At 35.4% G+C, this 22,517-nt stretch overlaps 1 protein-coding gene across 1 annotated transcript in view; it reads left to right on the forward strand.

Annotated features, from left to right (window-relative positions):
* Positions 1-22,517, forward strand: part of RANBP17 (RAN binding protein 17) — a 307,370-nt gene that overhangs the window by 204,306 nt on the left and 80,547 nt on the right. The window contains exons 15-18 of the mRNA XM_061188467.1: positions 8,223-8,296; positions 9,325-9,405; positions 18,281-18,344; positions 18,436-18,544. Coding sequence (XP_061044450.1) covers positions 8,223-8,296; positions 9,325-9,405; positions 18,281-18,344; positions 18,436-18,544 — 328 coding nt within the window. The remainder of the gene's footprint in view (positions 1-8,222; positions 8,297-9,324; positions 9,406-18,280; positions 18,345-18,435; positions 18,545-22,517) is intronic.

A 22,517-nucleotide genomic window follows, 5' to 3' on the forward strand; every position in this document is an offset into this window, starting at 1 on the left:
TCCATATAACCACATCCAGGCTTTGAACAGCACTTCACTATGCCTCTGATCCTAGCTTTCAGAGTAAAATCAAAGTCCCATGAATATTTTAAGTGACAACCACAAAGATCCTGAGCCACATTCTCCCTGTATCAGAAGTTGGGAAGGACTTCTGCTCTTCCCTTATCCCTGACGCCAGGTGGCAGGTCCCTAAACTCTGTGCTTTTTAGGATGTACGCCTGAGGAGTGATGTGTCCAGAGTTCCAGAGAAGGCTTGGAAAATAGTTCAGGTGAGTTGAGCTGCTGGTTATCGTGGTGGATCACCAGTCTTTATGCTTGTCTCACCACAGCCCCAGATTCCTATGATTAAAATAGGCACGTGCACAGGGATAAGTGTAGGGGTGCATTTTTCTTGATTCCCTTTTTTATGCACTGTGGAATCCTACAGTGTGCATGTTTTATAACGAAATGTTCGATAGTCAGCTAATGTTCGATAGTATTAACGGCGAAGCCTCTGTTTAGTGTGATTGCTTAGTATGAAAGCAGCCTAGGTTTCTTGATTATAACATTTCTGAGGTGGCTAATTCTAACCAGTTATTCATACCTGAAAGGAGAAAGTTGTATTTGGCTACAATGAATAGCATCTGTTATTGAACAGTATCTAGAGCACATGTATCTCTTGTGCCAGAATATGTTTCTGGCAGACACCTTTGAGAGGTGTAAAGGATTAAACAAAATCTCTTACTTCCCAGTTCCCCACCTCTACCATCACTCTCTCACAAACTTCATCCAGCATCAATTCTTTGCTCCAAAATGTAATCATGTCATCTTATAAATTTGGTATTGCAAAGAATTATGAATCAAATGCCTGAAATGACCCTTCAAACCATGATCTCAAAACCTTCTACCAAAATTAATCAAACCTTCTTCCAGTAGTCCTGTGCCATAGCCATGGTTCGCTTCTTACTGTACGAGCTTGGAAAGATAATATATTTACCCAAGACTTTACCATGGCTTTAGCCACAGAAGACTAGTTTAACAGAAGCTTGGCCTCAGATATGGAGTGAATTGGCAGCCAGCGGGAACAAAGCTGTGTCAGGACAAATGTACTCTCCCCATCTTCTCTAGTTGGCTTTCAGCTGGTTGCACCACAGGAGTCTTTCTATGGACTGTGTATCCTGTGACCAATAACTGGTGCTCTCGACCCAGGTCCCTCTTGGCTAGTGAAGGCCTGTCGGGAGACATTAAGTTCATGCTGGTGGAGATCCTTAGTCAGTGGCTCCCTGAAGGAAAATGGGGCAAACAGCCAGCTTCTGTTGAACAGGTGGTAGTTAGACCTTAGATCTGGTCGGGGCAGGAGGGAAAGAATCTCTCCAAAATTACCAGTATTGCTGGTTTTCACAGTGTACCTGTACTCCTCTTTCTAATAAATGATTGTTTAGAAACTAATCCAAAAATATCTCTGGCGGCATCTGGAGCCCTTCCTTAGCAGTCTGGATTTGGGCCCAAGTGAGGAATGGAAACCCCACTGGGGTGCAAGCAAAAGAGGAAGCATGTTCTTAGCCATGCATCAGTGGAGGCCCCTACTGGGAGAGGGGATTATCACAAGGCAGCAGGCAGCCCTGTACCCCAGCCTGCTGAGTTCATGCTTTGTGCCACAGGATGTGGAGCGAAGGAAATGTGAGGCCAAAGTGGTCGCTCCAAGTTTTCTTATACAATAGCTTATTCAAGCAGATTGGGAACGCCTCTTAAGAGATTTGTTAGGTACATGTCCCCTTAGCAAGATGGCCACCACAGATGGTAGGTTCAGATATTCTAATTGAAATACTTAACATTCATATTTATTTTATATCTCCATAGCCAGCTTTTCTTTATCAGATGTTATTCTGTATTCCACTGAATGAGGCAGGCAGATTCCTAACCTTTTACCGCTTGGTTTCCAAAGTAAATTACGGTCTTAAAATTAAATTTTAGCAAAAGATTTTTTTACCTAATTTTGGTCCTGTATTTTGTGATGTTATTTTAAATGATATGGAAAAATTAGTCAGCCAAGATTAATGTGGATCTATTCATTATCACTAAGTTTATGTATTTAATATGCAGCAATGATGTCTGTACTATTAATTCTCTTGATGTGGTCACATGTTAATTGTGACGATCATGTTTTAATCTGCTTCAAACGTTAATGAGAGAGCTCAATATCTTTAGTTCCAAACTGTTTAGATCCAAGTCATTAAATGCTCTGTTAGTTTCCTCTTACACCTTTCCTTTTTCTCCCTCCCCTCCCTTTCTCTTTAATGGATCTCATATAGAGAGCACTGCATTGGCTTCAAGGGCACTTGAAGCCTAAGACAAAAATATGGAAATTGGTTTCTTACTCGTAATAAGTGAGTTCATACTCCGTTCCAAAATTATTTTCCTAAGGAACATTAATGCTTTTATTATATTGAATGCTTTCCAGTGATAGGTTTTGTTTTACCAAATTACATTCAGTTAAAAATCTTGGACACGGGAAAGTGGCGAGGGGCGGGTGGTGGTGGTGGGATGAATTGGGAGATTGGGATTGACATGTATGCACTAGTATGTATAAAATGGATAACTAATGAGAACCTGCTGTATAAAAAAATAAATAAAATAAAATTCAAAAAAAAATAAATAAAAATCTTGATTTACAAGTCATTTCAATAGATTAAAACAATACTTTAAAATTCATAATTGTTGAGTTTTAAAATTTTTATGGTATCAATTTTGTATTATTGGATGTGAATTTTTTTACACTAAATTGGTTCAAGAAAGTATATCATCTGATGGCAAAATACTTTGTTGTTGATTTCCACAGCACTGCTAATTTTCTGCACTGAGCCTGCTTATGAAAGCTCTTTGAGAAGTTATAACATCTTAAACATTTATAGAAGGCCTAAGGGTATTAACTTATTGTAATTTTCTGAAGATTCATTATCCAAAATCTTAATTCATTATAACAACTCTTATGAAAACCTATAGAACCAGTGTTTTCTCTTATTTTCTTATTTGCACACAATGAGAGATTCATTGTTCTTTTTAATTTGTTTCATGCAGTGCTTTTGAGTACATTTCATAGAGGGCTGTTATTGAATTTCTGTCACTGTCATTATATATCCATACAACCTTTAGGAACTAATATTCTGGGTTTCCCAGTTCTGTAATCTACTTCAAATTTAAGGATTGACGTAATTAGTTTCTTCAAAGTTATAACCAGAATGTTAAAGACAACACTGCAGATACCCAAGACCAAGGATTAGGATTGGAAAAAGAAAGCAATTTTAAAAATTATTACAGCACATGCTTTTATTCTTTATTAAATTAAATTTACAGCTCAAAACCTTATTGCTGTTTGTATGTGTATTCCCTTGTCTGGCTTTCTTATCTTGTCTGGCTTCTTTTTTAAAAACCAGATATAAGATCATTTCAACTCCCTGCATATGCTCAGACATTATTTGTCACTTGATTAGTTTAGAAGTTAACATAAGCGGGTCACTGAAGTGTTATATACGTATCCAAATGCTCTTTTCTGAAGTTTAAAAGAAGCTTCACAGTAGAATGACTAGAGATCAGAAAACACATTAAGACTGTTTTTTAGGAGCATGCCTTCTCATGTCTGTAATAATGATAATTTCTTACATTTCTAATGACTTCCTGTATTTCAAGAGCCAGAGAGATGGATGACTGGCTAAAATGGGTAATTTTTCTACCGTCTAAGACAATAACTATTTAGAAGTAGAAAGAATTTGGTTTTGTATCATGAAATTTTGAAGGTTTATGCCTTTAACAAATGCCGTTTCTGACCATGATTAGCAAGATTTCAAAGTTAATACAAATTTAGGGTTTTGTTTGTTTTAACCTTTTTTCTGTGTGAAAGTCTTCAAGGTAAGCCCTTTCTTACCCTTCTGTTATTTTTTATGTAATGAGCTTTCTCTTGGAAAGGTAGTAGCTGACAATACTAGCACCTACTATTAGAAAGGGTCCATGAAAGAGGGGGTATGAAGGGAAGCAGCATTTGTTGAGTAGCTGCTAAATGTCAGGTTCTGTGTTAGGTATCATCATTTAATCTTCCCAAAAGCCCATAAAGTAGGTTTTATTATTATTCCTGTTTTTCAGATAGGAAACCAAGATTCAGAGACTTTAAGTAACACCTAGTTAGTGGCAGAATTCAAATCCAGTTATCTTTGGGACCAAAACCTGTGCTTTTTCTATGTTGCTAAGTTTATCGAGATAGCGTTCCGAGTACTTCTGGAGATGTAAAGAGAAATAGACATTTCCCTGCCCTCAGGCAGCACGTGCTTGAAGTAATGGAGGAAACACATATAAACAGAAAATTAGTACTACAACAAGATAATATGCTATTACATGAGAAGTGCCACTAACAGGCCAGCAACAATGGATGCTCTGAGTATACAAAGGAGGAGAGAGAGCTCCTCTTACTGAATCTACAGGGAGAGCTTCTTCCAGAAATATTTAAGCATTGAAACTACATATTTTTATATATAAAATAGATAAACAACAAGGACCTACTGTACAGCACAGGGAACTATATTCAATATCTTGTAATAACCTATAATGGAAAAGAATCTGAAAAAGAATAGATATATGTATAACTGAATCACTTTGCTGTATACCTGAAACTAACACAACATTGTAAATCAACTGTACTTCAATTAAAAAATAATAAAAATTTTAAAGAACTATATCTTTTTAAATAACAAAACTTTACCAGTGGTCACCTGAGTGAGTAGAATTTGGAATATATTATTTTTACAGGAAAAAAAATTATTCGTAAAAAAACACACCTCTTATTGGTTGTTTTCCTTTTGTTACAAAATTATGAATGAAATGGAATCAGCCAAAATACACATTTTAACATTACATTCTTGTTATTCAGTTAACAAACATTTATTGAGTATTAGGCATGGGAGATAAAAGACAGAGCATCATCTCCACCCTCAGGGAGTTTGTAGTCTAACAGAAAGACAGGCATATTAAAAAAAAAAAAAAGAAGAAGAAGAAGAAAGGGAGGAAGGCACAGGCTGACAGGCAAAAACTAGGTTATGTGAAACACATAACCAAAAGCATAACGATTTATTCAACTTCATTGTATCCTTCAGAGAAGGATAACACAAATGGGCTTATTAGTCTCTTATTTCTTAGATTTTTGCTTATTTTTCACTATGATCAAATTATCTTAATTGATTATGAAATAAAAGATTAGGAATCTATGAACTAAAAGTGAACTTTTTTCCTTTTCTTGCATTCCTACGCCAACTCCTATATCTTTCCCTAAAATGAGTATGTATTGTGATGTAGTTTCTTCTTGCTGTCATAAAAATTATTTTTGGTAAAGTGATAGAAGTTTTGGAAAATGTTGAAAACCCCTAAATATTGTGTAAGAATTTTTTCTGTAGAAAACTTTCATTGACTTGTGCTTTATGATAAATAATGTTATAGATATTTCCTCACTGGACAGATTAGTCCTCACCCCCAAATTATGTGTATCTATGGTATAACTACATTTCAAATGTTCGAAGACGTTTTCATATTATCTGCATGCTCTCTGAATGATAAGGTGCCTTGGAAAATGTGAGCCGGTCTTTTAAAAGAAATGCAGTAATCATACATTGATTTTAAATGACCCTGTCACACGTGAAAACAAATCAGATTGTTGCTCTTAATGAGCTTTTCAATTTACTATTCAGTAGATCAGATAAGTGGATTTAAGAGGTAATGATCCTGTTTAGTACTCAAGCTTGGCTGTCAGATCCTAGTAGTGGAGAGAAATCCCTAGGGACAAAAGCGTTGACACAGTTCTAGATGGGATAATGGGAATCAAAGCTAATGGATGATAAAAGGAATGGTGCAAGTTACAAGGATAATTGTGGATTAAAGCACTGCCATGTGTCAATGTTGACTGTTTTTTCCAGTATCTTATTGGGTCAAATCTGATGCTTTGAGAAGCTGTTTTGACAGCAGAGCACAACAGACCTGCCTGCTTAAGAGTCCTTCTTTCTTGAATGCCAGAGACACAATAGAAAACTTCCTTGCAGGGACTATCAATTTAAAAAATATTTTTAATATGTTTAAATGTCTTAATGTTTAAAATCACATTTTTGTTACATTTCTGTTATTCAGTGTGGCATGGGCAAAATCAAAATTAGATTAATTTGATCTTTGCCATAAAAAATAACATTTGTAAAGTCTTGAAAGTGTAAAATTTTATTTTACAAAAATACAGTGTAGTAGGGGAGATGGACACCCAAACAATTACAATGTGAAAAGCACCATGCCAGAGGAATGGACCAGACACTATAGGAACATAAAGGAGAGCACAACTTACCTTACCTGGAAATGGAAGGAAGGCTTCAGAGATGACTTTTGAATGAGAATCAGGGCAAGAGGAGGAAGAAGGCTGATTCAGGAAAAATGAACAGCACATGAACTCATAGAGATCTGTAATTGCATGAGAAGCCTCAGTATTTCATGAGTATTTCATTGTGGCTTCAGGTTGAGGGAAATGATAGATGAGGAGGTAGGTTGGGGCCAAGTTGTGAAGAGCCTTGTGTGCCATAGTCATATCAATATCAGATTTTCCAAGGGGCCCGACTTACTCCCATTCATGAGAGAGCTTTTGGAGCATGTTGAGATAAGGGAAACTTCCCTTTTTACAACCATTCTTCCTTTGAGCCTTCTATGGGCTTAAAGGTTTCTGATGATTGAGGATTTGGTGGTAACTAACTTCCCTAGGTTCTTTCTCCCTAGCTCCCTCTTCGCAGCAGACATCTTACAAAAACAGTGATAGCTTTGATCTTACAAGAGATAAAGGCCTACTCTCATGAGCCAAGTCACAGATACTGGAATTGAAATGCTTTTCAATTACGGCTCAGAAGTTAGCAGGAGAAGCAACAGGAACTTGAATCTCAATCTTCCTTTCTTTCTCTCTCCCCCAGCTTCTCCCCTCTACCCTTCTGCCCCTTCTTTCACCTGCCCCTTCCTTTCCCTCTCTTTCTCCCTCTGATTCACTCTACTGGCCTGAGGAGCTCCTGGTCGTAGGACTTAAGTCAAAAGCCTGGAACACAAGCTTCTGGCTGAATAGTGTTTAAAATCCAAACATGAGATCTCTGCAATGAACAGCTTTCCTCCCCTGTATCACCATGTAACTCTGGATGATTTGTGGTGTCCTGTGATTTTTATCTCACCTTCACAACCTATGACATTATATCAAGGTAGTGTTTACATATGAAAAACAAAAGGCAGAGGGAGTGAAAGCTAAGTTGCCATACCATAGGAAATAGGCAGATCAGGAGAGAGGAAGAGAACACAATCACAGGGAATCAAATCAGAGAAGAGAAATCCCATACAGCTGGTGTCTGGCAGAGATAACCTGGAATCATACCAGAGCATCAGGGAGTATGAAGGTGTCAACCCACCTCTCAGCTTTGCCAGGCTATTAGAGGGAATATTCCACTGGCTGCCAGTGGCATTTTCCCACTTGTAGTGGGATATGTGTTTATAAGCTCAATGTGGCTTAGGTTGGAACTGAAATGTTACACCCCAAACTCTGCAACCATCACTCCCTAGTGGGAAGCTTAGTGGATTCCCAGGCCCCGATGTACTCAGCAGAGAATCCCTGAGCCTGGGATTTCAGTTTCAGCATGGAAAGTAAGACCTATCTGTATATTTGGGGGAGCTTATTGAGAGATACTTGAGGAGAATTTCTATAAATTCTTTAACTTCCTCTTATTTTTGAAATCCTTATCTTTATAGCTGCCTAACATAATCCTGAATTATTTGATGGCTTGCTAAAATCTGGAATAGATGGAAATTTTTTAAATGTTGGAATCTTTTATTGAGGCACTCCACTTTCCAGCCCTTTACATACATACGCCTGCCTTTGAGAAAGGGATGCTTTATTACCACTTTGAGAAAAAAAAAAAGTTATGTGCTATGCTGGGAATAAAATGAGTATGTGAATGTGGGTTTATGTGGGTGTGTATATATTTCAAAATAAGGGAGGTGCTTCCTGGAAGAGAAAGAGGAGGGTAAATTTTTAAATTACAAAAATTTTTTTAAATTCTTAATTTGTTTTCCCCACTCGTTCCCTACATCAGTGTGGATGCAACAATGCATTAAATCTTTACGTTTGTTCAATTTGAATAGTCTTTTGAAAATATATGTTAATGATAAAGTTTTTAACAATAAATGTTTTCATGCAGGTATATGCCCGTATGTCAGAAGTCTTAGGAATAACAGATGACAACCATGTTCTAGAAACATTCATGACGAAAATGTGAGTTCCTGCTTTGGTTCTTTGATTTTTCTGTTGTTGTGTTGCTTTGACCTTTGTACTGTGCTTAAATCTCTCCAGAAATATTAATTTTTAATAAGAGACTTTCTAAATTATGCTTTAATTCTTAGAATGGTAGCATTGTTCTTATCTGAAACTTAATTTCACGTATTTAAAATTCACCATCCAAAAGATGTTATTTGTCAAGGTATCCATACTACTGCAGTATGCAGTATCAAAACATGGTTTTGGAAAGTTTACAGACTTTGACTCTTCAGTTCAATTGGACCGCCTTTTTTAATTAAAAAGAAAATACTCAATTTTAAAGACCAACTCAAGAGATTCTTGCAAATTGGAATCATTGAGAGAGATTTGGTTGCCTTCAGACAGGGCATTCATTGATTCCAGTAGAAACCCATGGCTATCAGAGACATATTCATGGAAACTGTCCTTAAATTATCCTTACAATATTAGCAAAATTAACTAGTTTATGGTCATAGACATAACTTTGTACACTTAGCCTAAACTTCTATGCCTCCCCTTGACATCTTTCTTCATCTGTGTAACAGATAGGTAGCACTATCTTACTTGCAGAGAACAAAGCTAGATAAACAATCATGATCATAGGAAGTGAGTTTTGGAACCACAAATTTGATGGTTCACTTCTTGGCAGTAACTGTGAGTCTCTATTTGACTTCCTTTGTAACTCCTGTTGTCACTCCCTACTATGTTTATTTTGGATACAAACTTAATGTTTCTTCTGTGAAACATTTAGGCAACTTTTTAATTTACAAAACTAAATTTATAGAATAATACACCATTTGGAGAGCAGTGTTCATTGTGCATTGCTTGTATATAATTTTGAATATGCTATGAAAAGAATAGAAAATGTTCCATTGATATTTAAACCCACTTTATGAGATATTTGTGATTTAGGTCATTTAACTGACATGAGTGTATGTATATTTCCATGTTCTCCCTACACAAACAAATACCTTCATTATAATTAAAAACTTTTTTTTCATATTTAGTGTTACAAACCTTAAATACTGGGGAAGATGTGAGCCTGTCATTTCAAGGACTCTTCAGTTCCTAAATGACCTTTCTGTTGGATATCCTTTTTACTATATCTGATAATGTACATAAACAACCTAACAAGTGCATTCTGTTGGCCAGGTATTTTCCTTATTTATAATTTTTCAAGTGTTTTTTTTTTTGTTTTTTTTTAAGAAAAAGCCTTTCATTTAGCCTTATCTGTAAATGCATAATTTTGAAAGATTTATATTACCTATATAATATGAAAATTTTATTCAGAGTCACAATTGAATTTATATGGATATATAGATTTCTAACTAGTTAAAGTTATGTTTATACCCATCCAGGTTTATAAATGGATATATAAGAAAGTACACAAACCACATATGTTTTAATCCATAATTTTTCATAATTGTCAGGACGTTCTTATTTTAAAAAAACAAGTAACTAATTTTAAGAAAGTCAGAATGTTCCAAAAATGTTATTTTATAAAAACTGAATTCCTAAGAATCAGTATTTCTTCATTGTTCTTCAGTTGAAACGAATATTATTTTCACTAGTTAAGAGGCACAAAGGAGTAATAGAAAGGGAATTACAAGGTTTTTGACCTCTTCTTTGATTATTTCCTCTACCAAATCAACATCTTATTTACTCTAAAATAAGATTTCCCATTACACATTAAATGTTTAGATTTCTCTTTAGCAGATTTTTAAAATCTAAAACCAGAATCATCCTTTCTTATTAGATTATAGTTGATACTATTATAATGTTTCTACCAATGCGAGAGAAGTATGTAGATTGTCTTTTATATGTTAGCTATCAAATATATAGGAGTTGTGAAAAATAAGTGTTGGTTTAGTTAGCCACTAAGATTAGCTGATATTTTAACATGAGGACAACATTCTGAAAATGGGTGGCATTGGATGGAAATCTTTAATGTAGGTTCACTCCAGGAATATGTTTATATTAGTTAAGTTTAAAATTGTGTTCCTTGGCAAAACCATAAAAGATTTCCAAAGTATTAGACACCCACTTTTGTGCTGGAATTTAATATGCAACTTTTTATTGGAAAATAATCGTCCTTGTCTGGCAAAATCCACCATGCAATATTTCTGTTAGTAGGTATAATGCAATAAAGACAGGGAGGGCTATTTATCACTACAAATTTTGAGGATTTCAGGATTCTTTTTATTATTTTAATATATTTCTTTGATATTAAATCAGAAAAATGATAAATTACACCTGTCCAGGCTGTTTTTCCTTTTTACTGGAAAGTGATGTACAACCCAATTCCAGTGGTCATTTTGGCTTTTTAAGATATGTATTTTTTCTTATTAAAAAAAAAAAACTCAACCTGTATTTTTTTTTAATAATAATGCTGAAATACTCTTTATTTCCAACATATGAAGTGGTTTATAAGTACTTCCTAGTATTGCAAACTCTGGCCTTTTCACAATGTATTATTTTGAGAACATATTATCTGGAAAGAAGCCTATATTATTTTATAGCACATATCTATGTTTAGATTTCCCCTATTTTTTAGGTTGAAATTGAAATCTAATATAAAATTAATTTGATTTGTATTGTTTTTTGTATGATTTACATAATGCCTAATTTATTTGTATCTGCTATTAAAGATCCTTTCCTATCACTTATACCTTTTATATATTCTTTAATCCTAAGATTATAACCATTTATTTTACAAGTCACTTACCGCTTTTGAGCACTCCTTTTTTGAAGTTAATAAAAGAATCGTATTTTCAGAAAGCTTATTAGATAAAAGTTTAAAAGCTAGCGTTTTAAACCAAGGGATAGGCATAATTTCAACTTGGGTACATTGATTTATATTTTTTAACAATTATTTCAGGTTTGCATATTTAGAAATATGTATTAACTCAATTTGATTTCACTGCTCAGTTATTTGAATTATAAATCATTATGTCCCTTCTAGCTGATCAGTCATGAAATATCTTTGAATTCATTTACATAATGGAATATGTGAGTGGTGTATCTATTTCAGTGCAGTTGCTGGTTACTTAATGCATGTTTTGTTGTTTCTAATCGATTTCTTTATTGTAATGTGTTTTTAAATCCTGGTTTTAAAGCAATACATTATTTCTGTGTTAAAAATAAGGTGACACTCTTCAGCAATAGGAACAGTTATGCAAGATAAAAATCATCACCATTTGGCCTCTATAAATGGAAGTATGTTTATATGTTAATATTCAAAATATTTGTATTTAAAATACTAGTAACAAATAAATGAAAAGCATGTTATCTTACTATAAAATTTCAAAATGTTCCTTATTACTTTTATAATGCATGTCTTCAAATACTTATTTTTTTGTTTTTTCTATTTTTATCTTCTTCAGAGTGAATCTTACTCATTATTTATGGTCCTCACAGCCAGTCTGTGAACTTTGGTGGTCTTGTATCTGACTGCTTGTTTGGAAATTGAAATCACAAAAGATCCTCATTTTTAGGAAGCGGTAAAAAGCCTTGTGTTTACTTGCCTAAGGCAGAGTAACCTGGAATGGTAACCTGGCCCCGATAGTTACTGTCTCAAACTTTAGTGATAATCAGAATCACTGGAGTTCTTGTTAAAATACAAATTCCTGGACCCCACCCCCACCCACAGAGTTTCTGTTTTAGGAGGGGTCAGACTGAGGCCTGAGAATTTGCATTTTCATCAACTCCCAGGTGATGCTGGTGGCTCAAGGACCATACTTTGAGGACTTCTGCCTTAAGTTAATCAGAAAATAGAACTGAATGTCCTAAACAGAAAAGTCAGGTATTTCTCCTACAAGCTCTTCTCTAAGGGAATTTGTCTTCACTTGGAAAAGGCGGACTTGACGTTTTTAGAAATAGTCTAGTTTTCCAAATAATAATGTGTGTGAGGAGGATACCATTACGTTAAGTCCCCAGATTTTAACTGGAAAGCCCTTGTTGCATTTACCCCAAGGTTTCTGTTGGTAAATTTGAAGCTTTCTAAATTGGTAAGATTATTGTAATTTTAAAATCCAGTGGCCTTTTTGAGAGAAAGTTTGTTTTCCCGGCAGATTCATTACATGTGGCATATATGATACATTTAGCAAACATATCTAGTAACTTTTTAATGTACTTTTTAAATTTCCAAGACTAAATTTCAAGAATTCCAGATTCTAAATAACTTTCTCTAACAGGCACAGAGTTGAAATGACTCTGTCCTGGGGCAGCCCTCCATAGTTAGATTTCATACTTGGGGATCTTTTTCCTGCTTTGAAATGATTTCCAGTCATAAATTCTAGTTTCTATCTAATTGGGAAAGGAGTAAGATTGTTTAAGTGATTAGGACAAGGAAGCTGCCAGAAAAACTGGAGCAAGAATAAGGGTCATACAGAGCTATCAAATAAACTTACTTATTTTAAATGCTGAGAAAGAGGGAGGGAAGTATCACATTTCATCCAAAATTCTGTTTGTTTATTAATCATTATTTCATATTTTTCTTCCTTTGAAAAATAATTGATCAGTATTTCTACTGCAATTCATTGTTTACTAAAATTTATAGCATTTACATGTCTCTGGGTTTCAGATAGATAATAATGAGAAAGGAAATTTCATTTTCTGTTAGGCCCTCTGTTGGTAGCTGCCCTTATTACATCATCCTCAAAGGTTTGAGAAAACCCAAAATATCTTTAGCTTTTAAAAAACAGACCCCATTAAAGGGTTCTACATAAATTCATGAATTTATCCAAACTCACTTTACCCTATTGATAATGTTAACTTCAACAATTCTTAGAATTAATAACTTCATCATGTTATTGCAAGACCACATACATAATTCACGGGGCCCAGTACGAAGTGAAAATGTGGGGTGCCTTGTTCATAAATGATTAAGAATTTCAAGTCCTCAGCAGCAGAGCATTGAACCAAGCAGAGGCCTTTATAAGCAGAGGCCCCTGTGCAAGTGCATAGTCTGGACGCCCGTGAAGCTGGCTCAGGTTATCTGTTAAAGAAAGAATTCCTTCCATTTGGCTTCAGACTAACTCTCTAAGACTGGGACTATCTCCCATAGTTCCTGTACACCAGGATTTGGTGAATCCTGAATGAGGTGGGGGGGTCAGGAAAGACTAAAGGATGAAAGATGAAACAAGGGTCTAGAATGAAATAAGGGTGAAGGATGGAAGTAAAATTGAGTATGTCTGTTACAGGAAATATTTAGTAATAAACCGTAGTAATTCTGCTTTTGTGAAACAGTATTAAAATGTATTGCTTTATTTCAGCGAATATCACCATCTCCAGATGGTTTTCAGAATGTTAAATAAAACTAGTTTCAGCTACATCCCTCAGGCATACTTCTATTAACATTTCTCATCAAAAGAAATGTTGATTTATTTCTTTGTTTGCTGTCTCTATCATCTTTGGAAAAGTCATCTCGTAATTTATCTGCTCTATTTGTTTGTTTTTGTGCTGGCATCAAGGGTGAGAATCTTCTACTCCTCTTCTGTAGCCCACTTATGCAGGCCTTCTCTCAGTTCTTTATTCTTGCTTCACAGGATTACCTTCCTCGAGTATTGTTTTGATCTGATCATTTTTCTTCCCAAAAGCCCAGAGTCACTTCCACTTGCTTCTTGGGTCAAAGTAAAATTATCGATTTAAACTTGAGTTCTTTAATGGTACTTGACTTATTGAGTTCCCATAACTAATTTCCTGATCCACCACTCAACCACAATTTGTACTTTATACTTGGGCCAAGGAAATTTATTTTTGCCTTCCCCTTGACACCCTTCATTATCTTTCACTGAATTACCACATGTGCTGTTCTCTTCATTTGATCCATTGTAACTCACTTAGGTCTCTTCTAATTTTCAGGTTTAGCTAAAAACTTGGTAGAGCCATCCTGAAGTAGTTATAATCCTTAGTCACTATGTTAACTGAAAGAACATGAATGAGTCATTTAATTTCTCTGAGACTCAGTTTCTTCATGTGTAGAAAGGGAATATTACCTATCTCTTAGGATTTTGTAAGGATTAAATAAGATAATAAATACATAACAATATATCTATGTTATCTAACAATAATAAAGCACCTGGTTCTACTCATCCAGTCACATAGTAGGTGCTACTAAATACTTCATTTTCGTTCCTTTTCTTTTTCTTAATGTTCTTGGACACCTAGTTCTTATCTATATTTCTGGTGATTAATATAATATAGCCTAGTATTGGCTAGTCCTCTCTCCTATTAAGTTGTAAATTATTAGGGATTAGGACTCTTGTTTCCTTTCTCTATAGTTTCAAAACTTCATCACATAGCAGGCCTTTTGAACATACTGTTACCTCTCCTACTGAGATACTAAACCTTAACTCTTATTCCTTATAAGAGTTATTAGTATCCCTTAAGATGTTTCATTTTGGTTATACCTGTTTGGATTTTTTTAGTCTAGTAGGGTTCATGAGCATAATTCTACTTTTGAAATAACTAAACTAATATTTCAGTAATTATCCTCTATACCTACAGTATATTTATACTGTATTACCTACAGTAATTTCCAACAGGTAATTTTCTTATCTGTGAACTTTCTTCTATCATCAGGATCTAATTCTATCTATAATATTTGGAAATATGTATGGCTTTTACATAATTGCCTAGATCAATACCATTATCCACCCTCTTGTGCTTAGTGAATATCATGCATCTAATATACTACTTCTTTGATTCTAAAACAGAAATTTCGTCACATTTTAACACTTCTGTAAATAAAATGTTTTATAGTTGATGATATTTTAAAATACTTTTTCTTTCCTAGTAGCTCATATAATAAGGATGTTTTTTATAATCAGTGGTGGTTTAGGATTGATGAAATATGGTGTTGCTCAGTAAAGACTTGATAGCATGAATTGAAGTCATACTTGGTGCTCCTGTGCCCCTTAGCTGCTAAAGTGTGTGGTACCTGTAACTTAAGAAACCAGGGCATTCTCAGTTTGGTTATCCTTCTTTTCAAAGAATGCAGATTTTCAAAATTTTGACCATCTCTAAGATACACCATTCTTTCAACTTTTTTTTGCCTTTCTCCATTTGTCATGCTAACTATCAGTAAGGCCATCTTCACCTTCGTCAGTGGTTTCATAACCACATGGATACAGACAGAAATTTTATGAGCATTTTGTTTGTAAGTTAGTATCGGCCAGGTTATGGAGTTTGCTCAGTCCTGGATGTGATGAAGGCTCACTAATGAGTTGATGCCTCCTAAAAGAACAGTTTCCCTGTCGCTTCTGGGACCTAGTTCCAGTTTCAGTTGTATCTCAAGAAGCTAGTGATCTCTGTAGAATCATTTGGCATCTTTAAAATCAAATGGATATGAGATAGCCTAGTGAAAAGAGCGTATACTTTCAAGTCACACAGACCTTTGGACTTTGGATTTGAATCTTGGCTCTACCATTTATAAGTTCCATGTGGGACCTTTATTAAGTTCTCTTACTCTACTGGACTTCTACTACTGTTGTTACTGTTAACCACCATTACCACGTGTACTGTTATAAACTGTTGTCAACAGGCCTCTGAAATCTAACCTGGTACTGCCACCCAACTAAAATGGTGCAACTTACAAGAACCCTAGTCTCTTAGAGAAGAATGAAGATTATAATGATGACGTATCCATTTACCTTTTTTAAAAAATTACAGATCCTCTTAAGGACCATAACTAGCTTTGAACTGAATTCCTATAGGGGAATATAAATATTCAGATGAACGCTCATTTTTTTCTTTATTGATAAAAGTTAAAAAATTCACTCTTAATCTTTTTTTTTTCTTTAGAAGGTAATTAAAAGGCCGTGAGGCTGGCCTTGGTACAAAGGGCACAGATGCAATTCTGCAGAAAATGTGTCTTTGGCATATGAGATTCTTCCTGTGAATGTTCTGTTTATTGCTACCATAAATATTCTGTTGTCAAAACATGACTTGCTGTTTATTAGCAGCACTGACAGGAAGATTCCTATTAATGGCAACATTCTTATTACCCATAGACCCTGTCACTTTTAACTTTGCAATTGTAAGAGAATTGTATTTGGTAATTACTTAAGATATTTCTTAGCTTATTGATCCCCACCCCTGTTTAACCGAGTGAAGTTTGAGTGGCAATTCTTCTACTCAGTGATTTACACTGGAAAAAATCATCAAATCTGCATCTTTGTAAGCAGGGAAAGACTTGCTACCTATCAGCCCTGATCTTGTTTCAACCTTCCAGAAACACATAGTGCATCGAGCACCCACTGAGAGCTGTGTACTGAGGAAAATGCATACATGCAGCCACTGCCCTTAGAAAGTTTACAGTATAATATACAAATAAGCAAAATATACAGTTGCTTACTATGCAACTGGAATGGGTTGCCTTAGAGTCAGAGGGGCTTGAATGTAAATCATCCTAATTGCCTGTCTTTTGGAAAGTTTTATTTCATTGTTTGAGTTTGTTTCCTCATTTGAAAAATAGAATCTATTTCATGGGATTGTGAGAATTAACCTTGCAAGTAGTAAGCATTCTGTAAATGTTCATTCTCTGCTTCTTTGTATCTCCTCTCTGATTTACAGTTAGCAAAGACATTTGCATCATCTGATCCTTACAACAGTCCTCACAACCCAAGATAGCTTGGGTATATCCTCGTTTGTTGAAGAGGAAAACTAAGGCTAAGCGTCGCTGAGTATAGTACTCAGACTCTCATCCAGCTGATTGAATGGTATAGTCAAGCTGAAAGCCCAGGTTTCCTAACTTTTGTTGCAGTGCATTTTCTACTCTTTTATACCCACACCTGAGTGACTACAATTTTAAATTAGGCTTATCAGCCCCACTGTACAGAGTTAATATACATCTGCATTTGGGGATGATGTGAAGGAAAAGAGCCAGTGTTTTCATTAGGACATAAATGGAACCATGTAAGATTGTTATGGCTTGAAGAAAGGTGTGAGTAAGTATGTAGGGAATGCCCAAGAGGTGCCCTAGCTAGAGTAGGAGACACATGACTAGAAAACACTTAGGGTAAACCCTAAGTAAGAGCAGAGGGTGTCTGTGTCCTGAATAGACGTTCTTAGAACCCACTTCAGCCCTTCTTTGATGACGGCATTAACCAGAAATTATTTAGGCTTTGTGATCATGTTGTGATTTTTCAACTCTATGCTCATTCTGAGTTGAACTGTTCAGGTGATAATGTGGTACAGTAGAAAGAACACAGCCTTTGTAATCAAACCTCAGGTCAAATGTCAGCACTCTCAGTCCACAGATGTGTAATCTTGGGCAAGTAACTTAATTTCTCTGAGCTTCTGTTTTCTTATCCACAGATTAGACATAATAAATAATATTTAACAATGTAATTATGAAGATTAGGTGGGTTAACAAATGTAAAATGCCTTACAACTAGTAGGCACTTGAGAAATATTAGGCCCTTTAAACCTGTCCTTCAACACTTGAGGACATGCAATCTGCTATATCCTCCTAATTGTATTCTGATTTTCTTCATCTAAAACAGAACTTCCTTAGATTTCTACTAACTGAGCTTATGTTTCTTAGAATTGAATAATTTTCTCTTTCTTGATAGCCTATTATGGATCTTTCATAATTATTTTTTATAAAATAATATTAAGTGAAAAGAAGTTCCAAGTTACACCCAAAATGTAAAAAGGGTCAGTTTTAATTTTCCACTATCAAGGCTTTAATAGTAAAAAAGTTTTTGTCTTAATTATAAAAGTCATTCTTCCTTTCCATAACTAGAATATGTATAAGATAGGAAAAGTAATTGCACTGGTTAATAATGGATTCTCATTCTTAACAGAATGGAAGGCATTTCTATAGGAATAATACTCTTTAGAAAAAATATTTATTCTTCATAAATAGAAACTGATGCCATTATAGTTCAGTGTTATTTTTTGATCTATTACTTATTGATAAGACCATTGTATTTCCCCAGATTCCTTAACTTCTATTACCTATATCCTTTTAAAAAAACTTGTGAAGATAGATGCCGTGAAATTCATGTTAAAAAATCACACGGTGAGTCTTATTTCCTTTAATTAATGACTAGAGTTTTCCGGGTAGTTTAGGTAAAGCTTAGTAACTTTGGATGCTCTCTTGCTTTCATCAGAGTGAACACTTCCCCTTTCTTGGCATCAGTGACAGTTACAGTCTCAGTGACTTCAGGTGCCGAACAACCTTCTACACAGCCCTCACTCGTCTTCTGATGGTAGATCTAGGTAAGGTTAAGAATTTAAGCTTAATTACTAAGGGGTCAACAATATACTTGTGTGAATAAAGAAGTGTCATATTTGTGAGTACCACATTTAACTTATTGGAATTTGCCATCTTTGACAGTTTTCTACAACTTTCTGAGATTTGAGCATTCACTTGTTAGCATCAGAGCCAAAAGGCAAATTTTTGTATATAAGGTGGTGTTTTTCACTTCAAATAGTACTTGTATTAACTCTTTACTTCAAAACTGATTTTCTGGGTATCCTTTGATCCATTTATTTTACTGCTACAAAATCAAAGAATAATCGTAAATACAGAAAAGCTTTATAAACAAGGAGTTTCTTTGTAATGCCATTTAATCTAGAAAAAAAAATGCCAATGATGTAAATGTCCAACAACAGGGAATTATAAAATTATGGCATATCTACTTGATGGAATAGTCTGTAGTCATTAAAAATTATGACTTGAAGACAAAGTAATACATGAAGTTTTATGTTATAATATTAAGCAAAAAAGTAAGGTATTGAACTGTGCAAATGATTATGAGCATGCCCATTGGGAGAGAAAAAACAACGCATCAAAAAAAAAGCTTAAATGAAATTCTTCAAAAATGTTAAATGTTGTCTTTGAGTAGTGCACTATAGGTGACTTTTCCTCATTTCTGGTTATTTGAAATTTTCCTTACTGTATTACTTTTCTAATGGGAAAAATTAGCTTGTTTTTGTTTCATTGAAAAGCTCAAATTAGCCAGAAGTATCCACAGGTAGATAGCTAGCTACCTTAAGATGGGCACTTAATCCTCTCCGTGTTGAGCACGTTATTCTGGATTCCCATTTTCCCCCATGTTTGGATACTGCAGGTTAAATTAATTGGTTTATAGACATATGAGAGAATTCAATCAATGACAATATGATATCATCCTTAGAAAATGTAAGACTGATGATACTTTTTCTTCCTTTCTCTTGCAATGTATTAATTGATCTATCAACTTAAACATGATTTTTTTTTAAACATGATCATACTTAAGGAAAAGGGATAAATAATTTCATTTTGTATGTAAAAGGCATTGACCCTTGTAATGGAAAGGTGACTAAACCCTTCTCTGCTCCATATGTATGTTATTTTCATGCATTTCAACAGAATAAGTCACCAGAAAGACAAACAGCCAAATGTTGAGAAAAATACAACTAGAATGACTAAGAAGCTTAGTGGGATTGATTTCTAAAGAAAGATTAAAAGAACCATGTATGTAAAACTTGGCTAAGTGACAAGTAGGGCTTGAGGCAAAGAAAACTGTCTATAAATATTTGAAGAGTGTAAACCAGGCATGCAAAACCCAGTCATCTGCTACCTTAGGCAAATGGAGGATCTGAGTGACAGCTTTGCATGCTGCACACTGGCCTGTATTACCTGTCAGCTGCTGCCTTGGAGAGCAGAAGAGCAGCCCAGACTCTTTGTCATCGTCCTCCATAATCATTTAGAGAGCACCCTGTGCTGAGGTCTGAGGGCAAGACAAAGACCAGTCAGATATACTGGCCCCTGCCCTCAAGGAGCTAGCCTTCTTGCTTTCCCTGTTGTCCAAGCATTAAAGGAGATAGTAACACCCTTGTCTAGACTTAATTTGTTTCCTAAGCCTTAAAAATGCTCTTTTAATGACCTGTCAAACAAAGTGAAAGAAGCAGGGAGACCAAAGTTAAACAGAACTAGCTAAAGGAAATTTCCTAGAAGGAGGTTCATGTCACGCACATCTTCAGGACCTGGAAATTGAATGAGTCAAGATCCTTTTTTGTACGGCCATTATGGACAAAAGGACCCCTCATAAATCTGTGGTAGCTTAAACAACAGGATAGCACTGTCAGTATTTACAGCACTACTGCACTTATCTTTGCATTGATAATTGATAGTCATGATGATGCCCAGAAAGACCCTGCATTGCACGCTGCCTTTTTGAAGACTACTTTTATTTAGTATTGCTTAATGTAAACTTTGAGGTATGAGAAACTGAAGTAAAAATATGTAATTGAATAATAGGGTTTTATTAGGTTTCGCACAATTAGATTCCTTTGAAATATTTAACCCAAGAACATATAAAGTATAAATTGAAATTTTTTGGTTCAGAGCTTTTTTTTTAAAGGTAAATATCTGTTACACTGAAAGCAGTTTTTAGATACCTTGGGAAAAAGGAAAGACAGGCTGTGTGGAAGTACCTGGTACATGGTAGATGCTCAATGTAAATAAATTGAATCTGGGAATAGATAAAAGTAAAAACAGGAGCTGCTACACTCATGGAACTTGTACATTGTTTGAAAAGAAACTTTTTTATTTATTAGTGTTTTTCACTTTTAAAAGTAAACGTGTATGATAAGCATCAAGTGATGATTTGTGGTATATATTATCAGAGCTTCCTTCCCCTGTTACGAACCAGAGTTGCTCTTCTTCCCAAAATATGTTGAGCTCCTTTAGGGTATAGACTTTGCCTTCTTCATATTTTCTAGTACCAATCTCAGTATCTCTACATTGTAGGTGCTCAGTTAGTATTTGGCCAATGAACGACACACAAGTATACTGTAACCAGAATGCCATAATCATGGCTCCTGAAATCAGCTCAGCCTGCTGTGTTCTCTCTGGGAGTAGTTTGATCATTGGGCTCTCCAAGACAAAACAAATCCAGTGGCTGATTACTTTCGCAAGTGATTAGCTACACTTGGCCACTCCTGTGCTCGATTAGTCACTTGTTGCTCTCTGTTCAAGTTATTACTTTACAGACAACCATTTGTTGAGTGCTGCTGAACACAGTTTTATTATTTGAAGCCTTGTCTCACAAACTAGATTGACTGGATGTTGCTGTAAGAATTCCTATATAGATGGCTCTATAGTTTTCTATTGGGTGTTCACTGTCATGGAAACAAGGAAAGAAGAGGTAGTGATGTTGTCAAAAGAAACACAGATCCATGTATTAAGTGAGAGAAATACTAGATCATGAGAATTCTTCTCAAATTAAACAGAAAAATTTGAAGAGGAACTTTTTATATCAGTGATTTTTTTTTTTTTTGTAAGAATCACATAGAAAAAACAGCTAACCAACCTGCTTGCAAAGCATTGGATGTGATTCTTGGATTGAAATATAAAGCATATTCTAATTGAATCCTACAAAAGAAATTGAATATGCTTTGTGCATAAGCCCTGCACATTGGAGTGATTAAAAAAGGTGAAGAAATTGGGTGTCACATTAATTGGTATTTACTTTGAAATGCATTTTGGTTTCTATTCAATAATTTGTACTTTGTATGAATTTAATTAGAGGCTATGTGCCCCAGGTTGTATTTCAGATTAAAATGGGGGGGAGGGTGTTGACAATAAACAGTTGTACCACTTTATAAAATTGCTCCTTGGCTAAACTAGACGAAATGTTCACTTGTATAAAGAACAGAATTGAAAGCATTTCATCGTCAGAATGATGATGCTTCATGTTGGCCACGTATTTTTTGTATTCTAAGAAATTAAGAATTAATGCAGGGCTTCCCTGGTGGCTCAGTGGTTAAGAATCCGCCTGCCAATGCAGGGGACGTGGGTTCGAGCCCTGGTCGGGGAAGATCCCACATGCCGCGGAGCAACTAAGGCCGTGCGTGACAACTACTGAGCCTGAGCTCTAGGGCCCGTGAGCCACAACTACTGAAGCCCGCGCGCCTAGAGCCCGTGCTCCGCAACAAGAGAAGCCACCGCAATGAGAAGCCCATGCACTGCAACGAAGAGTAGCCCCCGCTTGCCGCAACTAGAGAAAAGCCTGCACGCAGCAACAAAGACCCAACGCAGCCAAAAATAAAAATAAATTAATTAATTAAAAAAAAAAAGAGAGGGCTTCCCTGGTGGCGCAGTGGTTGAGAATCTGCCTGCCAATGCAGGGGACGTGGGTTCGAGCCCTGGTCTGGGAAGATCCCACATGCTGCGGAGCAACTAGGCCCGTGAGCCACACAACTA

The sequence above is a fragment of the Eubalaena glacialis genome, chromosome 4 (genome assembly GCF_028564815.1).
Source record: "Eubalaena glacialis isolate mEubGla1 chromosome 4, mEubGla1.1.hap2.+ XY, whole genome shotgun sequence".
Lineage (NCBI taxonomy): Eukaryota > Metazoa > Chordata > Mammalia > Artiodactyla > Balaenidae > Eubalaena > Eubalaena glacialis.